General features: G+C 42.7%; 1 protein-coding gene across 4 annotated transcripts in view; it reads left to right on the forward strand.

Moving 5' to 3' along the window:
- The window catches only part of LOC131668249 (uncharacterized), an 87,557-nt gene continuing 63,760 nt past the window's right edge, over positions 1-23,797 (forward strand). The window contains exon 1 of one of the 4 annotated variants that reach the window (XM_058942268.1): positions 1-534. In XM_058942268.1, the coding sequence (XP_058798251.1) occupies positions 435-534 (100 nt within the window). In that variant the 5' untranslated portion in view covers positions 1-434. Of the gene's footprint in view, positions 535-22,640; positions 22,934-23,797 lie in introns of those variants that run through there. The other 3 variants (XM_058942270.1, XM_058942269.1, XM_058942271.1) reach the window with 3 other exon arrangements.

Consider the following 23,797-nt stretch of genomic DNA (forward strand, 5'->3'; position numbering starts at 1 on the left):
TGTGCAAGCAGCGGCTCGCGCCGGCGAACGCCCGGACTGAGCTTTTGCCGCGGCGCTGCCCAGCCGGAGCTTCTTTCTCCTCGCGCCGTCGCGCGCGAAAGGGAAAGCGCGGCGGCGATCGGCCGCTCGTGGCGCGAGTCCTTGCGCGCGGCGCGGCGCCGTCGCTGCTCGAAAGGCCGCTTTCGCGTTTGACAGTTTGGCCCGAGAGCTGGCGCAGTTGCCACGGAGACGCAAGCGCGCGCGCAGCGCAGCCGCCGAATTGGCCTCCGCCGGGGAGCGAGCAGACGCAGCGTGCTGGTCGAGTGCGCCGCGATGCGCCGCGGGCTGATCCGCGGCCCACGGTGCGACTCTGACAGTCGTCGTCGTCGTCGTTCTTGCGACAGTTGACTGGAGCCTGGTCGTCGAGAGAATCAGTGCGCGGCGCGCTCGCAGCAATGCTCAACTGCAGCGATCTCGAGTGCATACTGCACCATCATCACTACTACCAGCACCTGCATCAGTTGCAGCAGCACCTCGGCGCTCGAGGAAGAGACGGTGAGTGATCGCGCCCGTTTTCACAGCCGGTTTCGCGCGAGCGTCGGTCCGTAGTTGGCCGAACTGCGCCGTTCTAGCGCTGATACTTCTGTTTACCGTTTGCGGCGGTGGCCGCGCCTAAGAATAGCCGGCTCCGAAAATTGGGCTTCCGCAGGGACGGCCAACGAAGAGCTGGTGGTCCGTCTGAGAGATCAGTGACCGAGGCGTACGCGTTGAATTCGCCGCCGCGCCGCGGAGTGCGAAGGATGCCCGCGCGCGCGCAGGTTTACGACCTCGTTGCTCGCTAGCCGTGCCGAGATCTCGCATCTCTGGAAGAAGGACGACCGGCGCGTAGATGCGCGAGATTGTTTTTTCGAAAAGTGAAATGTTTGCGCAAGCGAACGTGCAAATAAGCCGCGCGTTCTCGTCGGCGTCGACTTTGCTGCACGAATATCCGACGAGAAAAATGAAAGGGGACGAGGGATTTCGATGCGCCGAGTTGCTCGCGAGCTGCTCGATCGGGACGTAAAAAAGCCTGGCTTTCGGATAGTGCCAATATTTGTATTCCGTTGGGTCGCGTTTCCTCGAAAGCCGCCGCATTGCGCTCGCGGACGAGCGCAGAAAGAGAGAGAAAAAACTTTCTACGCGCTCGGAGAGAAGTTGTAGTCGCGTAACTGCGAGCGCGCCAGGTATCTCAGCTTAGAGGAAACAGCATCGATCGTCGCACTGAAATCGGCGCGGCTGCCTCGAAAGTTATCGCATTATTGTTTACGGCGGCGTAGTAGCGATTACGTAGTTTTGTGAATGAAACTCCCAGGTGGCCGTCGCTCGTCAATTGCGTCCTCGCGTGTGCACATGCGGATATTTGCATCGCCTCGCACAACTCGCCACCCTGCGCTATCTCCGCGTTCAACTCTCCTCCTCTCTTGGCGTCTTTTTTCTCTTTTCCTGCGCCGGTTTCTCCCTTTTTTTACCGGCCTCTTCTCGCGCTCGAGTAATAACTGAAATAACACGAGTATTGTTAGAGTCGCGGACGAGATGCTTACAGATCGTTAAAGTGTATGTATTTTTCTATTTGAAATTTAACGTTTCTCGCTTGTTGGTAAGAAACGTCCTTTTTCTGCGCCTTGATTATGAGAGCTGTGAGTGCAATACAAAGTGATTGTAATATTGAGTTTCGTCGTGAAGTGCAGTAAAATAGAGAATGGCCTGTGATATATAATAACTTTCTAAATGAAATTTATTTTACGATACACTAAATTCTCAAGCCTTCGTAATTGACGTACACGCTGTAACTATGTACCATTGGAAAAGCCATCGAAAAAAAAGTAAATGTCAAATGGAATGACTGGAGACTGAAAGCTGGAGGCACGCTTCGATTTGAAATGCAAACAGAAAAGAAAACGATTTGGCTGCGAAGCGCACGCGCCCATACCCGATCACGCTTCGCGCAGCCGAAATTCGCCAAGTTCGCGAGGGCAAAGAAGCGGGAGATGGCACTCGATCGCACGGTCAGATCGAGGAGATTTATTTGTATTTTATCGGTACGACGTTCGTGCGCGCGCAAACAATCGATCTTGACGCTCGTCGTCGTTGCCATCTCGAGTCGAGCTTCGCGGCGCCTCGCGTTCCTGCCTCGATGAGCCCGCGTTTCCAGAGAAATTCGCGCGTTCGGCACGACTTTTGCGCACACGGAGAGCGCTCATTAGGCTTCGATAGCAACGTTCGATATCTCGACGCTTGCGAAATTTCGGGGCGCAGGCTTTTATTGCACCGCCATTTCCTCCGATACGATTTCATTGTGCAGCCGCGCGCGAGCCGAGAAGCAGGCGAGATTGTGCAATACGAGCGAGCGCGCGATGAATACTTGCTGCTCCGTTTAATTGCGTGTATCTGGCGCGCGAAGTGCGTACGCACGCGCGCGTGCTCAATCACCAAATAACTAGTTCTTTGCGCGCCGTCAGCGCAAAATTGCATTTTCTTCGTTTCTTTCGTTTCTTTCGTTTCTTTCGTTTCTTTTTCCTCTCTTTGCTTCGCTGCGAATTAAAATATACTCGTCGCGATGCGATTCGCTATTGATGCTTTTCTTTTTATTAGAAGGATGCGTGTCCTTAGCCGATGAGCAATTCAAAGCGTCGAACGCGCTGTCGCATTTCATGCTTTAGGCATTTGAATGATCGTTCACTTGTTTATTTCCGCAACGAATCGTTCGAATCATTGAAAGATATGGCACAGCAATTCTGTGTACCAAACTGCAAAATCAAATCGATCGGCATTAAAGTGTTTGTTAATGAACGAGCGAAGAGAAATGGGAATTTACGCAATTCGCAGATTTCAGGCGCATCGCTACGACAATAGACGTAGGGCGAAATATAGTCGGCGTCGAAACGGCATCACTCTCCCGCGCAAAATTCGAAAAGAGTGCATTGACTTTAGTTCACTAAACTCCAGCGCCCAAAACTACAAGCGAAAGGAGAAGTTACAGTCTACGCAAATCACATTGTACACGTATATATATGATTTGAGTGCTTTGCAAGCGCATGAATAACACGCGTGCAAAATTATCGTTTGCGCAATAAACCGATTGTATAATACACCCATACCGTTTCGAACTTGTTGGTAATGGTCTTTTCTATACACCCGAAATATTCCAAAGCTTCGCCGGTTGCGAAATTGATGAAAGCCCGCAAAAGGGAGAGGCGAGTGATAGGTATACGATAGTTTGTATGCTATTACAAACGTCATTTTTTTTCATGAAGCGATTTACATGTTCCGACAGTGAATTATGGCGAGCCTAAGCGCGTTATCGCGAGTATCGTTTTTTTTTAATTTTGCAATTACCGAAAACCGGATTTTCACGCTCGGCTACTGTGCGTGTGTGTTTGCTGTTCGTTTGTTAGCCTTTACAGTACAAACTTTTGTATATATATAAGTCCTCGCAAAATGCACTTCTAATTCGCTACACGTGTGCGCTCCTTTTAAGTTGGCGATAAAATTTTCAACCTTGATTTCGCCGAACCGATCGACGCAAAATTACGAGTTTTTAAAGCGGCGAATCCAAATACAATATTTAAAGTTAAATCGAGATTTACGCAAGTTCGAGAGTACATAACGTCTTGATCGGGCCCTTTTTTACCAACACCTTCCCTGACAGCTACAGGTCAACCAGAAAAGCAAGCTCCCCCTCCCCCTTCCCCGCGAATCATCGTACGTATGTATACGCAGCTGCATGTTATAGGAGCCGGCAAATTCCAATTAAAGCTCGAACTGCATACTAATGTTACTAGTTTGCATCAGAATTTGGATACCGTTCGTCACTTGCACGTCCCGATCGATCGAGGTTACCGATCGCCCGACTCTTTGTGTTTCTTTCTTTTTCTGTTAATTTGCATTGGTGTTGCTTTTTTTCGGATGTACTTTGGAAAGTAAAAATAGGTTTTTTTTTTGAACAATCGGTGTGAATTGATTGTGCGAATTTGAAGCAACTGCTGTAAATAGTAGCGATTCGTTTTGATGTCTGCAATTCCGTTGAAGGAATCTTTTGTTGTAGCAATTTATTTGACGTATAAAAAAGGAACGTTGATAGCATTAGAAAACGTAAAAATGTACAGTCGATAAAAAATTTGATTGAATTAAATATGCGAATGTTTTGTTTAATTTTCCAATAGAAGCTACGAAAATGGTACGGGATAAAAAGGGGATAAAACAATGTAAAGTTCTCGCGAACAAAGTGTATTTTTTTTTTCGACTTGCCTCAGACATAAACAAAATTATACACAATTTCACTTTATTAGGTTGTTCTAGCGCGCGCGAGCACTTGTTTCTGGTACGCGCGTATTTTCCTTTCTTGAAGTCATCCTACGTGCTGTCGTAATCCTTGATCTTATTAGCGCCGCGCGCACCTTTTTTTCTTTTTCGTTAGTCATAGGTCGGACGTTATGTACAGGCATCCTACAAAGCACTAGTGACTAATGACTAAACTCAGTGAGGTCCAGTACAGGAATACAAAAAAGAGTAAGCAAAATTTCGTTACGCAATTTACGTTCACACACGCGGGAGGACTGTTTCACAACGATCACAAAAGCGCAACATAATTTCTTTTCTCCCAATCATTTCTTTGGTTCACGTCGATAAAAAGAAAAGTGAAGGATAGGATGATACTTTCTCTCGATTACCTTTTTTTGTCGGTCCCAAAACACGGCCCGATCATTGAACGGTGAAGAAGGAACGTTGAAAGCAGCACGTAATTACGATAACATCGTCGGGTTTGCTCGTGACTACGATACTAAGAAGCACGGAGGCTCGCTTCCGACTTATAATGGCGCGCGTCAGATGTACGCGAAGGTGTGTATCGAGTGGACGTAAATTTTTGACTTAAAGACGGTCGACAGGATCTTGCACGTTCACAGAGAGGAAAGTAGGTCTTAATTGCCTTTGTGCAGAAGCTAACGAGCTATTTGTAGACTGAACTGACTGCAGTTATATGCACTGAGTCAGATGTGCGGTGAGTTTGTCCGATAATACACACTCCAATAGCCGGGTATTTTTAGTATCTTCTTTTATTCCTTATTCAGGCGCACGTGCGATCGCATGCGTGAGATCGTTCGGTGAAAATGGCTAGTGCTGTAAAGATTAGTCGGGCAGCTCTTTGCGATCGGTGGAGCGCGAGAAAAATATGCATTTCTTTTTACGCGGATGATGAGTTGCTATTTGCATCTGCTTGTACGAGCAAGGAAAATATTATTGAAAACTGAAGGAAACACATTAAAGGCGTAAAACATAAATAATCAAAAATAAAGGCGTAAAAAGACGTAAATCTGGCCTCGCAGGTCGGCAGCAACGGTAAAATACATCTCGAAATGTGGCGATCTCTCGTATATTGTCGCACCAGTGTGAACGCGCGTTTATCAATGTCGCGTACAGTTTCGCAAAAATCGCATGACACACGTACAACATCTCGCCAAAATTAAAAAGCCGGCTCGAAAAAAAGTCAGGTACTGGTATCCTTGGCATAGATGTGCTCGTCGCCCGCGACTGTTATCGTGGAATTCCATCCACCGAACATCGATCATTGATCGCCCGTACGCGGAGTCGTCGAAGTTTCTCCGTGGTAATTCAACTGTGTGATCATACAAGCGCGACAAATCCGGTCGCCGTAGTTATGTAACTTTCGCGCGACGCATTCTTTTTATTTTTGTACATGTAAATCGCGAGTGATTTGAATAAACAAATCGATTATTTTATCTTGGACTGCGATGAGTTTACGCGAATTCAGTAATCGATTTAAAAATTATGCGGTTTTCGAGATGAATAATCGGCGATTTTTACTTTGCCTCTTAAAATTAACAAGCAGGTTCATTGGCCTTTACAAATGAAAAACTGAGAACGAAAAGAAGACTTGAGATATCTCACGTGTAATCCGGCAATTAAGAAGAAATAATTAATTGGTCGAGCGGTTTCACATCCGTCAATATCGCAGAAATTGGGTTGTTTTCGACTCGCGTTCTAAAAAAACTTCATAATAAATGCGTTTCCATATCGTTATGAATCCTCTCATGAATTGCCCAAATATTGCGAGCTTGTAATTATTCCACCTCTTATGCATCGATTTTTTCTCTTTTAATAACAACATTACACGCACAACTTTGTAATTACAAATGGCTATCACGAGTAATTGATACTTTCGAGGATACATAGATTGATGGATTCCCCACCTGCTTCGTTCATAGCCAATAAAGCGAGAGCAAGCTCAGCGACGACGACGTGCGGTCTGCGAGGATTATGTGGGTCAACGCCGGCTGCTTCCAACTTGGGAAATGCCGACCAAGCGAAAGCGATCGCGCGCTGCCAACTCGCTTTTTGGTATGTCTTTTCTAGACGGATGTGCGTTTTTATTCTGCAGGGATTTCTAATGATGCGACACCGACAGTTTCCATTGTTCAGTAGATCAAGTCGCGTCCGGTCGGAGTAAACGTACTCGAAACATTCGTAGCGTCGTTTCGAACCTTACAAATACTCGATCTTGTTTTGAAGGAACGATGTTATCGAAGCAAATTAATTCCGAGTCATCATTATTGGAGCGTTGCGTCATTAAATTCCTTCTTTCGTATGGAAGCATCAGCTGTACAAACGGAATAGTTTTGCGCGTAAAGCATGAACATTTATTTTCAGCTCCTTCGGTCGTAAAAAACATATAATCCTTGTTCACTCTTATCAGTCGGAGTCGTCGACCCTGAAAGCATATCGACCCTGAATGCAGACAACAAGTTCCTCGTCCGAATGATTCGATGCACGTCTACGGGAAGTTATGGTGTGGAGGCATACGTGATCGGAATTCGTTAACGAACCGTAGATAATGGTTAATCAACTGTGTACGCATATAGCTCTCAGTTTTATATCGAGTGTTTGGAAGGTCGCGGTTGTGACAAAGTTACGCGTATGCTCTTCCAGGGTCTAATTTTCGACAGAGGCTCTCGCGACGGTTATTTAAGAGCATTACGCTAATGGTCTTGAAAATCTCAGATTTCATTTGAGAGATATTCCAGTTCATCGAAACTCGAGCTTATAATCTAGTTCGTTGCATCACTTCGTCACGCTTACATAAACCCAAACATTGATCGCGAATGTACGTGAGTTAACGGCCAACTATCAATACAGCGTTTACGAAAAATCCGTTAAACAAACGATGATCGATAAGAGTTCACTTGGCACTTTCAATTTCAACTTCAAAATGATTTATCTTCTTCAATTCCGGTATATGAATGGCGAAAAAAACTCGTAGGTTAAATTGGTATTAGAATATTTGCAGGCACATGACGCGGAAAAAAGACGCGATACCCTCTACGCGATGAAAATGCTGATTTCGGTGCCTTTTTATGGGCAACCACCGGCGGTTATTATTCTTAGTTCGTTCTTTTTTCGTGATATTTGATGTGTCCTCGAATTATTTATTCTTTATGTTTATACATGTATAAATTTGCGCATAAATCTATCGAATAATTTTAGAAAGGATGAAGAGACTTTTTTTTGTCATACTTATTGCGTAACGTTTTTTGCTGTTTAAGCATAGGAAGCAGAATGATAAATTTGCATTTAGGAAAAATCGACAGTCTTTCAAGAAAAAAAGAAAATAAGTCGTTTTCTCAGGTGATAAATGAAACTGTTTACCGCGCGGAAAGTGTCGTTGTCTCTTGAGCGAGCCTGACAAAATGGCAATAAGACAGTTGGCGATTGGAGTCTAAAGATGTGTTCGTAAAAGCGCACTGTTACTAGGAAACTTTTATCGATGATAAGAGTCGAGAATGCTAAATATCCTTTGTCGCGTGGACGTTGATAGATAAAGTAATACGCGTACAAAGCCGCGGCAGCGGCCTCTACGTTTATCTTAAAATAGATTCTATATCGGCAAAGTTCATTATTAAAATATATTTGTAAAAGCATAAGCTCACATATACACATTAACATTTGGGACAGTGGAAGTTTCCCACTTACGACTTTATTTACCTGTTATTCTCGGTCTCATCGAGCTCACGAGGGAGGGCGGGAGGGGGGCAACTTGTTTCTCGGTATGTATTACGTATGTATCCACTTTGTTGTGTTTCAGCGCCATTATCTCGGGGTCCATTTTCGGCGAATCTAGGCCGAGCCCATTTAATTTTCAGTGTGAAGCGATCGCGACGGCGTTTCTCTCGTGGTTGCCACATCTGCAGTGTCGCTATCGGGTGCAGCTTGCGCACGACGCCCCGCTGTAACTTTCAATTAGCATTCTACTGGCGATCTGGCCAGCAGCAGCGGCGGCAGCACCGGCAGCTTTTGAAATTTCAAGCGCAGAGGAAAACTTGATTGCGCGATCCGCCGGTTATTAATGAATCGCCGAGGGTTACGCGCACCACGTCCATGCTCAGATTCTAGCCTCGTTCATTTTCACTTTGTCCGGCGGACGCTGCTGCTTTACGAGCTTCGATCGTTGTAATTGACTGGTGTCTCGATTGCTGCGCGGACTTGCGAGCCGACGAAGACTAATTATGTAAATAATCAATAGGCTACGGATTTAGCCTCTGGTGAGTGGTTCATTATTATTCGTGAAGCCCGAAGCCGAGAGCACAGCCATGGGTCTCCTTGAACGTACGTTGCAACGAGGACGACGACGACGACGACGACTACGAGTAGTTTCATTAGGAGAAAGCCTGGAGATAATGACGAAAACGAGAACAAATTGGTCGTTAAGAGAAGCATTAGCGCGGACGCCCAGCGAAGATGGTTCGATAGCCGCTGATCGATTACGGTTTCGATGCTACGAGGAGGAAAGAGATAAATGATTAATCGCAGCCGAAAAGCAGAGAGTCGTCGAATGTGTGCTAATGAGCGCGTGAAATACTTGTACGCGTGGGGGATATCGTAAAAGTGAAAGCTCACCCGTTGTCGCGTGTCCCCGGGGGGTTAGGTAATTTCGAACATCATCGCGAGAATAAGTGTCATCGAACTCCGCGTATAACTCGAATCGTTGTGTCAATGCCGACGTGATCTGCCTGCGCGTTCTTTCTTTTTCTTTTTCTCGTCTGGTGTGATTTTGCAAAGTCCAAACTAAGGCTTCACCTATGTCCGTTCATGTCGATGGGATTGGATTGAAAGCTTGCGTCTTGTGCGCGGATGTTTCGCTATTTCGTTAATAAAGCCTGATCTCTCCAGCCAACAAATAAATTAGAATTAAACTGCTGGATGAGCTCAAGGCTTCAGTTATACCTCATTTGTTCTTGATCGATGCTTATTTTCCACTCACGGAAACGCAAGTTACATTGTCATGAAATCAGCCGTACGGTGCAAGATTTCAAAAGTGACGCGTCGACTCTAATTGCCCGTCCGCGTGACTCACTTTCCGGATAAAAAACGGCGCAGTTTGAAATTCGTAATAATTGGAAAAATTGCGATTGCAGGTTGAATGATGCGAACCCTGGAATGCGATCCGTCGCCCATCGCTGGTCGATTTCACCAATCGCGGCGAAACCGTAGAATATTGACGAAACATGGAATACGAATTTTTTCCACCGATTGTCCAAACATAAAGTGTCTTTCAAAATAACTCTTATCATTACACATCATTGGCAAGTTTCACGTACGGTACATGTGACTCAATAGAAGCAGCCGAAAATAGAATAAGAGAACCCTCTCAGCGATAATCCCATTCAAACATTGCATAAATTATAAACGGTTCTAGAAATGATATCGTTTGATTGTAGCATTTGGCAAAACACCGATTAACACGGGAACACAACAACGAAATCTTCCCGGCCATAATGGAAAGTGATCCGATCGAGAGTTTTTTGGCGTCTTACTGAACTGGAATCGAGAATGCAGCCGTTAATTTTCGCGTGTTAAATGCACGCATTATGGGAACGTCGTTAGCAGTTAACGGTCCGTTGTGCGCAACGAGTACAAATAATCCAAATCGCACGAAATTTATTGCGCGGTGACGCACTGTAATCCTTGGGGGCTCCGAGTGTAGCCTTGAGCGGCAACTTTGATTTACAAGTTCTTTATAAAAAGAAGGGAGGGGAAACCACACTAAAACCGCATTCGCTTCCGCGTAGCTTCCTCATGGTCACCACGCTTTTTTTCCTCGTGGCTAGTTTAAGTGCCGAGCCAGTATCAAGCAGTTTTCTATGCAAAACGCATGACACGGAGTTTTGTAACTCGCGCAAACAATTGCATGAAATTTTACCTTGCTTACGTAGATAAACATCGCTCGGCACGTAATCCTTGTCAAGCGTACAAGTTGAAGGCTCGACAGCTTCAACAATTTGCAAAAGTCCGTGAAACGTATATAAAAAAGTGCGCGACGAAAGTCAAAAAATAAATTGGAAAAGATAAAAATATAAGAAATCACGATTCGCGAGCGAAATGCTTGTGAATGATCCGAGAACGTTCTGGAAGCCAGGAGAGAAAAATAGGATTCGAGTGACGTAAACCTCTACGTGACTACTCACCCTTATTTGCAGCGCCCAATTGAAGCACCTCTCGCTCGCAAGTGCGAAGATGGACGCGGCGCGCGCTCACACACGTAACGGGTGACCTGGACAATGGAACGTTCTCGCGATTGTTTCGAATGACGTCGTGCATGTCGCATTTATGCTGCTGCAAGTATACGAATTGATTATTCTTGATGATTTTTGAGTAAGCCCTCATTAATCATGATCATTGCAATACTCATTATTGCAAGCATTACTTTGTAAAATTGTAGAAGTTCAGTTTCAATCTGAAATTGAAGGCGTAATAAGCGAGCGATTGATCGGCGAACGGCGACAAGTGAGAGAATATCACCATAACGAGCGCAACTTAGCCTTACGACGATATTTCATTTCGAAAGGTGTTGCGCGCGCGCATATGAAGGTAGTTTGAGCTCACCCTATACATTAAGCACTTACACTAAGTGGCGACACACCGCGACTTATTGAGACCAATCGAGACAATAATATGCGTGCAGGGCCGCTACTCTTCTGTTGAATTTGCCAATTAATTTTCTCACATGTGATTTCAATTTCGTCCTTCCGTCAAAGATCATTTTTTTCATTTCAATTACGTTACTCTCAATTTTATCCCTTCTCACTTCAGCGCAGCATCAGTTTTACCTTGAATGCAATTCCCTACTCTTGAATACGAATTAGACTTGTCAAAGCTGTCGTTGTCGTGTGGCAACACGCTCGATTCTTTATTTTCTCTTGTATGTTTCTCGTGCACAAAGTCGCGAGAAATGCTCTTTACGTAACGCTTTTTCTCTCCAAACTTGATGTATTATTTGAACAAAAAACAAAGAAAAAGCAATTTTACGATACTTAAATTTCTCTTGCACGCCGGTTTCTCAAGCGCACATATACGCGGGACCTCAATGACGCGAACAAAAAGAAAAAAAATCAACAAAAGAGGAGGCGAGAGAAAAAAAGGAATGCGTACAATGAGCCGGTGTAGACTGCAAAAAGACTGGTGACACGTGGATGAGGTCGCAACGGAATGCATGCAGCAGCACGAACGTGAGGCGCAAAAGTGAACAACCGACCCTGACACGCTCTCCGACGCGCTCCCACGCAGATGTTCCAGAGACGACAACAACGACGACGACGACGACGACGACGACGACGACGACGACGACGACGCGTTGCTTCTCGCGCGCGCTCGATAGAAACAATGGCGCGCACATACGCGCGCCAACAAGCCAATAATCCAATTTAGCCAATTTGCCAATTGAAGCGCTCTAAGCTTTTCTTCGGCGACACTGGTACGCGCGGCCGCCCTCTCCGCCAGCTGCCCACTCTCCTTACGACCAGTTTTGACGGACCAGAAATTTACCGAAGCACTTGTACAAGCCGCCGCGTTAGACGTCTTCGCGCAGTCGGACGCGCTGATCCAACAAATTTTTCAGCGATTCAAAAGCGGAACGGGCAGATGCTCCGAAGTGAAGCGAGCTGGCGATACTAACGTATCGTCGAGTTGCACCAAAAATGTTTGAACGTTTCTTAGCTACTATCGAACAGATGGCAGGTTGCCTCAACTTGCATGTCTGTGCGTCGATCTGTACAAGAGTGTGCCGCTAACGAGTTTAATTCTGTGCAAATTACTTGCGCAGATGAAGAAAAGAAAATCGCAAACTATTCCACTTAATTAACCAGATTCCGGTTGAAAAGTGTTCATGGCCAATGAAACCGCCTTATCTGTGCGTCGAAACCAATGATTTGCAGTTGTAGTGAGGAAGCGCGTCTTCGCGCGATTGTCAATTATTTAACGCTACGCTCAGTAGCAGTAGACCGAATAGTAGACTGAAACGAATACGCGAAGTGAGCGCTGGCTCATGTAGTATTTACAACTCGAACTAGCCTGTAAATCAGGTGTTACTTTTGGCGTGGTTTGTATCTGGGTCCGTTGACGTCATGCGCGTCGCGCAAACAATCGCCGAGGCTGAACAAAACGAGCTTCGAATTTTCGAAGGCCCACTAAACTCAAGCTTCAATATTGACGACGCGACGTCCGAGTCTTTCCTTACTGCGCACTGACGAATTTATATTGTCACGCTCAGAATCTGTCGTCTCCTCGATCTTTTACGCCGTTCAATTATGCAAATGATGAATTTCCTTGGGTCGGAATAACTTGTCGATCTTTTTTTTTTGAAGACTCTAATTTGAACGCAAGTGGGCGTGAAACGCGAACGGAGATGCATGAAGCATTGAAACAGTCATCGATCGCAATTAGATCAGCGAGCAATTTGAGTCTATCATTAGATTCTTGCGAGGTGTAATATGCAAACTACTATAGACATCCAAAGCACGTAAATCACTATTGTCTCGTTCTCTTCTGTTCCCACGCAACTTTGTTTCCGCTTGGTAACATAAAAACGGCCAAAGGAGCGGGTGGAATAGTCGAACAGTCCAAGATTCGTCAAGGCACTGCGTATCTTTCCGAAAACTTATATAATCCAGAAGCGTGCGATGGATTGCGTTTTTGATAAATGTCAAGTCGCGCCTGTTCGTGGAAAAGCATAACGGTCGAAGCTTCCGAGGCACGACTACGACTTGATTGAGTTTTGCAGTTGCGGTTATTATGAAAATTTTTTACCGCGCACCGTGGATGACTCAAAGAAGAGTGCATGCAATTGAATTTTTTCCGGGATTATCGCGTTATAATAGCTTCGCTTGTTTCGTCTCGCAGCGGCACGTGTACGAAGATTGCGATTAACTGGTTACACGGCAACCTAACTCACACGTGCAGCCAGATATACGTAGTTATTATTAGAAAAAAATTATTCAAACTGCAGCGGCATAATCAGCGCATTATGAATAGCCGGCAAAATCGAGTTTACCGCAATCTGCGTTAAAAAGAAAAGCCACATCGATGAAACTGTAAAAAGCGAGGTGGCATTGAAGAAACCGTAACAGGTTTTCTCTCTTGCCGTCCTCTTGTCATATTTCGAATGAATCTTTCGATCGGCGCACGGTCGACGGCGTAAATATGTAAATATCGACGCGAAAGAAGTCTCGAGCCAAACAAATCCTTTACTCGCGATTCGCGCGCGCTCGTACAATGTAAGGCAGACGGCCTTATCATCGTAGTTGTAATTCAATGTAATAGCACTTATCTGTCGCGCGAGATAGCCGACGAGCCGCGCGACTTTTGAAACGTCCTTGCCGAGGTTCCTATTGCTGTTCCGTCATAAAATTGTCGCGCCGCGCGGCTGACGCGCGCAATTGATAAACTATTTGCAAATTGTTTCTTAACGAGGGACTTTGATCGCGGCACGTGCATTCGAATCAGGATCAGAGGCATTTTCGCGCGAAGAAAAATGTCGCGACGCGCGACAATCATTTATAAACTTTTTCTTCCTTGCAATGAATCGCATGCCCGTTCGTTTCGGAAACCTCGTGCTTTCCTACAACGTCGTTCAATCGTCCACTCAACGTGTTTTCAACTGGAAAATTCGTTTTATCGTCGCGAGATCCATATCTGGCGCTCTCTTTTTGCCATCTACTATCGACAATCGCCGATCAAATTACGAGACGTGCGCGGCTTACGCAATTTCACATTATACGCGCGCTAACTAGCGTCCGACTCATCTCGTCTTTCCTAGATTTGAAAAGAATAAGAATGATAATATAATCGTGAATTGCATGCAGCTCGACGCGGACGATAAATTAAGGCGAAAAGTCATTGAGCGTAATAAAAATGTTGACGACGATTGTACCTCGTATTTTCCGCAACGAGACGCGCCTCCATTAGCACGTGCGTGGTTTATGCTTATTTTTTCGCTTACTTGTATATTAAAATGTATGAGGGGGGAGGGAGGCTGATTACGAAGTTGCGATAGGCATCGGCTTGAAAAAAAAAATTGTGTTTTATTGCACACACGTCCAATTGCCGTGGGCGCACTTTTGTGTTCTCGTTGCACAATCGCCGCTGTACAACGTAAAATATTTGTGCAGTCGCGGCCATTTGGACATTCCTTAATACAAATGCACTTTTCAAGCGACCTATTTTTTTTGTTTTTGTTCATTTTCTATGCTCTGGGCTTGGAAAGTTATGTCGATATTTTTTTTTACTAAACGAAGGATGTTACAGATTTTTCTTTATAATAGATGTTATTATACGCCTATTAAATATTGCTGACGTAACAGAATTCTATTTCTCGACAAATATAGCTCTGATTATTCTTTGTTTAGAAGGTATTACATTTATGAAAAAAAATTGTCCATAAAATATTTCAGATTAAGGATGTCACTTGCTTTGTTAACTAGAAATTAATTAGAAATTTTCCTAAAATTAAAAAAAAAAAAAACATTTTATTTTTAAACGATATTGTTCTATTTTTCTTATTCGCTTAGACCGTTGAACTTTTTACCACTATTATATTATGGCTTCAATTGATTTGGCATACTTCTACTCTACGTTAAGATTCTCATGCGTGGAACTTTGAACCGAGAAGCCACCACTCTAATTCCTAACTCATTGTGAAATAACAGAACAGCACGGAGTTTTCATTGACCAAATGATTCCAATAAGAAACGTGCGACAAAGGTTACCATTGACGCTCGAGGCGCGTAAAAAAGAAAAGATGAATAGTGGCGTCGATGATTGGAAGAGCACTAAAAGTTGGTAAAGAAAATTAACTAGTCAAACACAAAGCCCTCGAGAATTTCGCGCCTGGCGTAAGCGCGCGGTGCAAACAAGTGCATCGATCTCTCCGACACGCGCGCGCAATAACAGACGCTCCCGCGATGGCAAGGTGAAGGCCGCCTAATACCATCCAAGTTTTTTCCAACTTAGTCTCTCCTCTCTCTCTCTCTCTCTCTCTCTCTCTCTCTCTCTCTCTCTAACTCTCTCTCTTCAGCTTGCATAGCTGTTATATTGTCAATTTATCGTGTTTATCATCTGCCACTCTTTCCAGAGTTCGTTCGACTCAAGTATTCGCATGCTTCCTGCGAAACCTATTATCTTAACTCAGCGGCCCAGATGAGAATCCCAGTTAGACAACGAAATGTAGCGGCCGAGATTATCGCGTTATTATGAATTCCGTCAACCTCGCGCTAACGAGTTTGTTTGTATGTTTGTTTTTCTTATTACGAATTCATTTTTCCTCGAGGAGGCTCGTCGGCCAATAAAACTAATCGTCGTCGAACGATATGTATGTCACGCCCCTGCAGCTTCAATCGTATACGAAGGTGTGTCTCGCTCGCGCGATTCTTAAATTATGCGCGCGACGAACGGCAGGAAAGAAAAAAAGGACTCGCGTCGGGTGTTATGTGCTCGCTTATTCGATAATTGCCGATTTGTTTTCCATTTTGCCACGATAATGGTTGTGATTATGGCTGATAATTATTACCGCCGAATGGCTTGATGAAAAATTATGCGAGTGTTTTTTGCTCTCTCATTGTTTGAGGGTCAGTCGTAGCTTTCAGAAAAACGCGAACGAATTCACGAGTATCTTTCGCATGACTTGTATCGATTTTAATGTGCGCTTACTTTAGCATTTTTCAAAATGCATTTTCCAAATGGATTATCGATGAATGTTGTAACAATATTTATCGTTTATTTATACGTCGAACGTAACAACAAAATCATAAACTGTAGCGATGTTCGACTATAGAGAAATAACATTGTAGAGGAATTTAGCGATGACGGTACTTATACGTATATCGGATTGAGTGAACGTTTACGCAATCGTAATATAAATCCACATGAAGCTGTTATTCAATACTAAGGAACCTAATACTTGTGTCGGAAAAAGTGAAAAACATCTTTTCAAATAAAAAAAAGCATGTTTGAATGGCGATGACCGATACTGTGTTTGCATGTGTAGAATAATTGACTACAACTTTTACAGTCAATTGTATAGTTGCGGTTGTATGATATTATGAAGGCTCATCCGGGAAAAGGTATTATTAGAGCTTTGCTTTAAAGATAAGACCATGTCTACTAAGGCATTTTTTTACATATCAAGATATAACCATGGATATTTATATATTTTGAAGTAAATATATCATAGTAATCTATAGCTATATATATAAGTAGATACAGATTAATATTATATGTAGGTTGCATGCTTATAATTTCTAAATTCAAACCAAAAAATTGTTCTGCTTAAAAGTGTTTACAGTTGTTTTATAAAACAACATGTCAAATTGCTTATTCCGTTACAATAATTAGATCTTTTATTGATAATAAAATATTGTTTATATAATAATCTAGAGCTTCAAATGTTATTGAAAAAATCCAATGCCTTTATTAAAAATTTTTCATTCTACAACAACGTAAGTTGACAATTTTCGTGAGGCATAAAACACATTAAATGTGTTTCCGGGTCTATTCTCTTGACTGTGTAGGTGCACGCTACAAAAAGTGTTTGTAATATAACTACTAACATTATCTTACAACAAGATAACTATTTTGAATGTCATTTTCGCAAAATTATACAAAGACGGAAAATGTGGGTTCACTACTTCAATTTATTGTTTGTAAATTACTTTAAATTATCAACAACATTTTACAAGTCGAGTGATCGTGTTACTTTTAACTATTTTTAAAAAAAGTATACTTTTATCTAACGTAACATTTTTTTTCATTTTCAGGTAAGTGTTAAATGGAATAAACTGTGGAAAAAACATTGTCCTCGTGCGCAGTTTCCTTTCGTAAACACACACGTGAGTTTATCAATGTAATTCAGACTTATTGTTCAGATTATACCTTCAAGTCATACGATGTTTTTTTCGCTAAAATGCATAAATTGGCACGGCAAATCCTGGTGTATTGACGTTCACATGATAAAACGTCGAGACATTGTAAACTTGCCAGTGACTCGTATCTATTAATGTCACCTCGTTGACGAACTGTTTGAGTGTTTTATTAGGACCATTTAATTACTAATCTCACACTTGTTATACTCGAATCTTGACTCCAATTTTGTTCCGGTATACAATTCCGCGCTTCGTTTTATATCGATATTCTTATCAATAAGGACTGTGCAATGTTTTGATGCTTTTGAAATACGAAGATGGATAAATTGTAATCAATTTTCATTCTTTGGCGAGCGATGAAAAGCATTGGAAGCCTACCAAAAAGAAACGTTAGGTGAACATTCTAGAATTTCATATTCACTGTACGAATGGAAAATACCATGTGATTCTGAATGGTAATTATTTACATACACATCGTCTACCTTGAGGTTAAAGAAAACATATGACAAATTATAATAATGTTGCATGCAAATCGACTGCTGTTTCTGTAACTTATAAATAGTTTTTTAACACCTAAATACCTTCCAACCCACCTAAATAAAAGGCAATATACAGTGGCTGCACTCGGTTTGTTTATGATGGACACGAGCGGATACGTGTACTTAATACGTATATCTTTCTCACGTGACGGAAAGAAAGCCACGAGGTCACGTAGGAGCAGATTCATTAATGTCTCAAAATTAGATGAGCGCGTCGTCACGCGCTCGCTACTTGTTAAATTTATTTCGAATTGAACTCGTCACAGCACTAAGTAGGCCTTTTAACATTGTCACGTGCTGCTGCGCGCAAACATTCAATTTCTTTCTTTACCGTGATTTACTGTTAGTTGTAAAATAATGAAACGCATTTATGTAACCCTTTTTGCGCGAAAAAAAAAAAAAAACACGAGAATAATTGCCATTTGGTGCCGTGCGATTGTTTATTGCACGAAGACAGTTAAAATATCGCCGTAAAATGCGCAGTGTCATTTTTATTGTCAATTATTCAAACGGTATTTCAGAAGCCTGCTTTATCGCTTGCAATTGTAATTTACGACAATCTTGACGAAGGTTTTTTCTTTTTCAAAACAGAAATTTCGGCACACGCTCTCGTTTCCGCGACATCGTGATCGCAATAAAGTCGTAGAATTTCTCGCTCGGGAGCGAGATTAAAAGTAGCATCGAGTCACAAAAATCTGTTTATCGTAATCGTCCCTATATATGTTTCTTTTTTGCCCCATCGTAATACCATTTGCAAGAAGAAAAAGAATGCAAGCGAGCGAGAGGGAGAGAAGTCGGTCTTTATTATCCTGATAAAGCGTTGACCTTCCGGCTAGCATCAGGACAGTTTTTATCGTAAGCAGCAGAGCGAACAATGCCGTTACGACTTTTGTCTTCACCTCGGTTAGCTCTGACCAGTAGCAGATCGCAGAAGGACACCGATACAAGCCGAGTCACAAAGTTTCACCGACCGCGGACAATTATCTTAGTCTTTTTGTCATTCCTTCATCAACGATTTTTCTTCCTCATTTGAATTTAAAAACAGTTACGGCCAGCCGGAAAAAAATTACATCATTTCGCGTAGTACAAAGTTTTGTCGAGGTAGCATTCAATGTTATTTCGTTTGTATTTGTTTTGTAAATGATAATCTTCGAAAAAAAATCTTTTTAAAGGAATTCAATTGATTTATGAAATTCATAATAGTTGCATTGACGGTTAGAAACGTCTGAAATCCGCCAAATCGGTAGCTCAATAAATAATGTAGAAAAGGAAGCGGCGCGCGACAAAGAATACAAAAGAAGAGTATATTGACCGATGGCGACCGCAGACAAAAATATTGATATTTACGCGAGTAACACGTTCAAGGTTCATCGATTGGTATAGAAGCGAATGGAAGGGACGCAACTGCTGTGAATGCAATCATCTGCTATGACAGCGAGATGTATATTCGCGATTAATGTTTTTTTGTTTTTTCTTCTTGATAATATTGATTCGCATTGTTCACTGATTTCGTGTGGTTTTTCACTGCGAAAATTATTTCATTATCTACTCGAGTGTCAAATTGTTAAATTCACGCGTGTGCGTCTTAATTTCGGGGCTTTACAGACGCGCGAAATTAATCATCTAGAAAAAATATTCCATCCATCATACAATGCTTCAATCACTTAATCCAACCTTCTCTTCGTATACATATGTGAACACCTCCTTAACAAAATAATTCATTAACATTTTGGTTGTTTATCCCTCAATAAATCACACCCGCCAAAAATTACCTTCCATCTTAAAGAAAAAAGAGTTTTGTGCGTGCGTGGTTGTGTGTACGTGAGAGAGAGAGAGAGAGAGAGAGAGAGAGAAAGCAAATTACTACTTATAACTCTAAAAATATAGATCTCGAGTCGGATGTCGCGTATAGGATTAGAATTGCAAGCTACTCCCAAAGGGGTTGGGTTGGGCAGCGACGGCGCGCCTAGTTATCGACGCTCTTTGGCCTCCGTGAAGGATAAGGTCGCACCCGTCGTCCTCCGTTCTGATTAATTCAACTTCGGTGGTTTTTTCTTTTTTCTTTTTTTTACTCGTGTTCAAGTCGAAGGATTACGACTCAACTCTGCATGTTCCTTTTCGTGACTGGAACTTTATTGCATTTTTATGGTTGATGTCGCGAGAAAATTAAATAAATGAAATTTTATTTTTTAATTACATTTTGGCTATGATTTCTCGCATGGATTATTGTTATATTACAAGAACCTAAGTTCGTGTATTTTGTAACGTTTTATGAAGACTTTAGATTTCCAATCAAACGACTTCGTAGCCGAACAATTTGAAATTATTTTTTATTGAACTTTTTTTATTTTTAACTAATCGAACTGACGTTTATCTAAATTAATATGATTCGCATTGAACTATATTTTATTGAATAATTATTATGATTTCGGATCGCTCAATACTATTCTGCGAATTCAATGATCAAAGTCACCATGCATCATTCATGCGGAGGCACTTTCAATAATTTTATTTCATCGTAGGTTGCTTATTAAAATAGTTGACTAAAATTGTTCATCATTCGAATAGGCGAGCATCTACTCAAGAATGATTTGTGTATTGGAATCTGACCAAAGTGGCAATTGTTACATCAAGGCTTGAAAGTTTTAATTGCAAGTAAATAGCATTAGACGATTGATTTCGCATTCATAAAATGGCTGTCGGAATATTTCAAGGTTACTAAATTTCTCGAGGCGTGTAAGTAGGTCGGACGAGTTGAAAAAACGTCTGGCCTGCACCCGCCCTTAGCATTTATCGTTGTTGGTATATATTCGGAATGATGAGAGGGAAGACCCTAATGTTAATATCCAAATTGCCTGTTTCGGACATAGATTGATATCTATCGTTCCACTTAATCATGAGAAAACGAGTCTCATCATCTTGACGCTTTATTATATATAACATAAAAATGATACTCTAACCAACGATTAATTTTTACGCGCTCAGCTGACGATACACGTGGCGTATCGTTGTTGACATCAGTAAAAAAACAGGTTCTACTAATGTGCATCGGTATAGAAAAAAGAATACGGTCGAAATATGTTATCGCGTTGTAAGAACCCGTTTCCATATAATTGATTCCGGTTTTCTTGACCATTCTCTAATTAGTACACATTTTAGAAAGTACACGTCGAAGGTGATTGATTGCGAGCGGAGAATTGGGAGATTCGCCACGCGACTTGCAGATTCCGACCCTTTTGCAGCGAGTGAAAATGCATTAAGAAGTGAAAAGATTGCTTTCTTCTTGATTCTCAGAGACAATTTGTAGACAGCTATAAATTTACCAAACTGAAAGCTCGCAATGTTTCATTCATTTTTATCGATGCACAGCATTATTTAATATTTTGCTTACCATATTGGTATATGTACCCCCCCCCCCCCCGCCCCCTTCATATGTGGCCACAAATGTATTGTATATTTAAATAAATTTATGCATATTCTATTTAAATTTAATAATCTTTATGCAAAGAGGGAAGAACAAACGTCAATCAACACAAATAAAAATAAATGAGATCGTTCTCATATATAGCAAACCAGAAATTTACCCTTGCTCTAATTTCAGTGAGATTTAAGCATTAAAAATAGAAGAAAAAACTCTCAGAAACGTTATTACAAAAGTAAGATAATTATGCGTTTAAAAAAGGAAAAACTAAAAGTTTTCATGTCAAGTTCGATTTGCACACGCGACTAAGTAGAAAGCAGCCGAGCCTGGTCAGACATGCATACACAGTGAACTTGTCATCCCCCAAAACAATTGGTCAAACCAACATTCGCCATTCGACCTCTATGCGTCACAAAGAAATGCATATTTACTCTCATGCCTCCACACACCCTCGGCCGCTAATTTTTGTCGAAGCCGCGCAACCCTGAAAATTTAATCAGTCGAAGGTGCTTCACTCGTATACTATTCCCATATGTTTTAGCAAACACACGCCCCACTCTTTGGCGCCCCTCCAGCTACCGCGCAACTCGACCGCAACTAGACCTGCGCGCGCTAAAGGACATGCTGCCAAGCTCTGCGGCTCCATACCTGAGCTCATTCAACGTTCCGCGCTCGCGACAATGACTGATCTTCATCGTTGATCCGAGCCGAAAGACAACGACATTCGCGGGTGTTTACACAACTGTGCGAGATACGCTCAGTGGATAGAAATATACGTCAGACGCGTGGTGCGCGATTATTTTCGCGAAAGCGACGAGACGGCAAGCGTATTGCCGCCGTCGTCTCGCAGTTCGCCGGAGACGCTGCCAAGTGCACGCGGGCTCTCGATTTTCGAGCCCGAGCCGCGCGAGACAACGCGGAGCGCTGCTCGTTAGCGATTCCACGCCGAACAGCTGATGGCAAGGCAAACGCCGATCGGAGCAGCTTTGACGCCGTGCACGAGTTCGGCCGGACAGGTGCGAGGCGAAAATTTCGAGCAGTGATGTGCGACTCGCCGCCTTTGTCTTGCGAACCTTCGATCGATCGAACTCTGACTAACGAGACCATCGACTATTCTTAGTGAGAGCACGAATTGGCCTCGCGAATCGTCGCTCGGTTTCGGCTGCGCGCCGCCGTTGGTTTTCTTTGGAGAAACGAGCGTGACGACAATCGAGGTGCGACTGTCGGCGCGCTGTACTTTACAGATCGGTCGCCAGCCGGCGACTGCGAGTCTGGAGCATCGAGCGCCCGATACACACACCTGTGCGCTTCTCCCGCCGCTGTTGCGAGAGAGCGCGTATCTTGCGCTTATACCCCCCTCTCTTCGCTGCTCTTTTGCCGACAGACGTCTCTCTCTCGCGCGCGCGCGCGCGCGCGGGAATACATATCACTGAGTGTTGAGGCCGCGAGGCGCATTGTCATCCGGAGTCCCGCTCTCTGACGACGAACGCCGCCGGTATGCTTATTCTTCAAGGTGGCCCCCATCGCTGATAAGCGATTTTACAGCAGATCTATTCTTATAACGTTTCTGCCGGGCAGAGGCGCTTTTGTGATTTTTCCCCCTTGGTTTTGTTTCTGGAGTGCGTTGACAATTTTACTTGTTTTCCTGAAGTGAGTGCAAAGTTGTAACATGAGTTTGAAGACCAGTGCTAGCGTTGTGACCGAGTACGTTAGTATGGATCCTAAAGACAAATACGTTATCGACGGACAGGGTGAGTTTTTCGTATTTTTGAATACATCATTCAAATGGTTTTTTTCGTTTCATTTGGGGTTTGAAATATGGATGTGGGTAGCATTCAACATAGCGAATTAGAATATTTAGAAGAATTTTGGTGCTTCCGATAATATTAAATCCAGTCACCCCGTCGAATAAATTTGTTTCATTACGTCAATCTTTAAAATTATACAACTACATTGAACAAATACATTTCATTCAATGGAATTCATTTTTAATTAACATTTCGTCATTTTCCAGGACGACATTGTTTATTTATCACATGAATCAACAGAAATTCAGTGGTAGCGGGCATGAAAATACAATGGAATGTAAAACTATGGGAAATTAGTTTCATCGAAGTTTTCACAAACGTAGGAAAAGATTAATAATAAATTACGCTTAGTCAGATGTCCCGACAGTATATAATTAATTACTTGTAAAGATAATGTAGTTCAAGAACGAATTATATTATTATACAATCAAATAATCTAAAGAAATGTAACCTCAACAATGACGGACGTATGTCCGCCGGACAAAAATTGTGAAAAGCGGTAAATGAGCAATTTTTTTTTCTGCACGTCATAACCTCGGCGCTTGCGACGTGCTCGAAAAAGATGGAAGAAAAGCTACGAACGAACAGATTCCTAAATAACGCAAAGTCATTTCGATAACGTATTCTCGAAAAAAAGCATTGATTTTGCGATTGAAACAATCTCCACTTTTAATTACCCGGAGAGATGCTTCGCCAAGACTTTTCCGCGCGCGCAACTATCGTGAAAAATGTAATTTTGTTATGCAACAACGCCGGTAGAATTATGATTTTGCACGGAAAAGAGGAGGAAGACACACACACACGCAT

This window comes from Phymastichus coffea, unplaced genomic scaffold, assembly GCF_024137745.1.
Source record: "Phymastichus coffea isolate CEN01 unplaced genomic scaffold, Cenicafe_Pcof_1.1 PCOF00075, whole genome shotgun sequence".
Lineage (NCBI taxonomy): Eukaryota > Metazoa > Arthropoda > Insecta > Hymenoptera > Eulophidae > Phymastichus > Phymastichus coffea.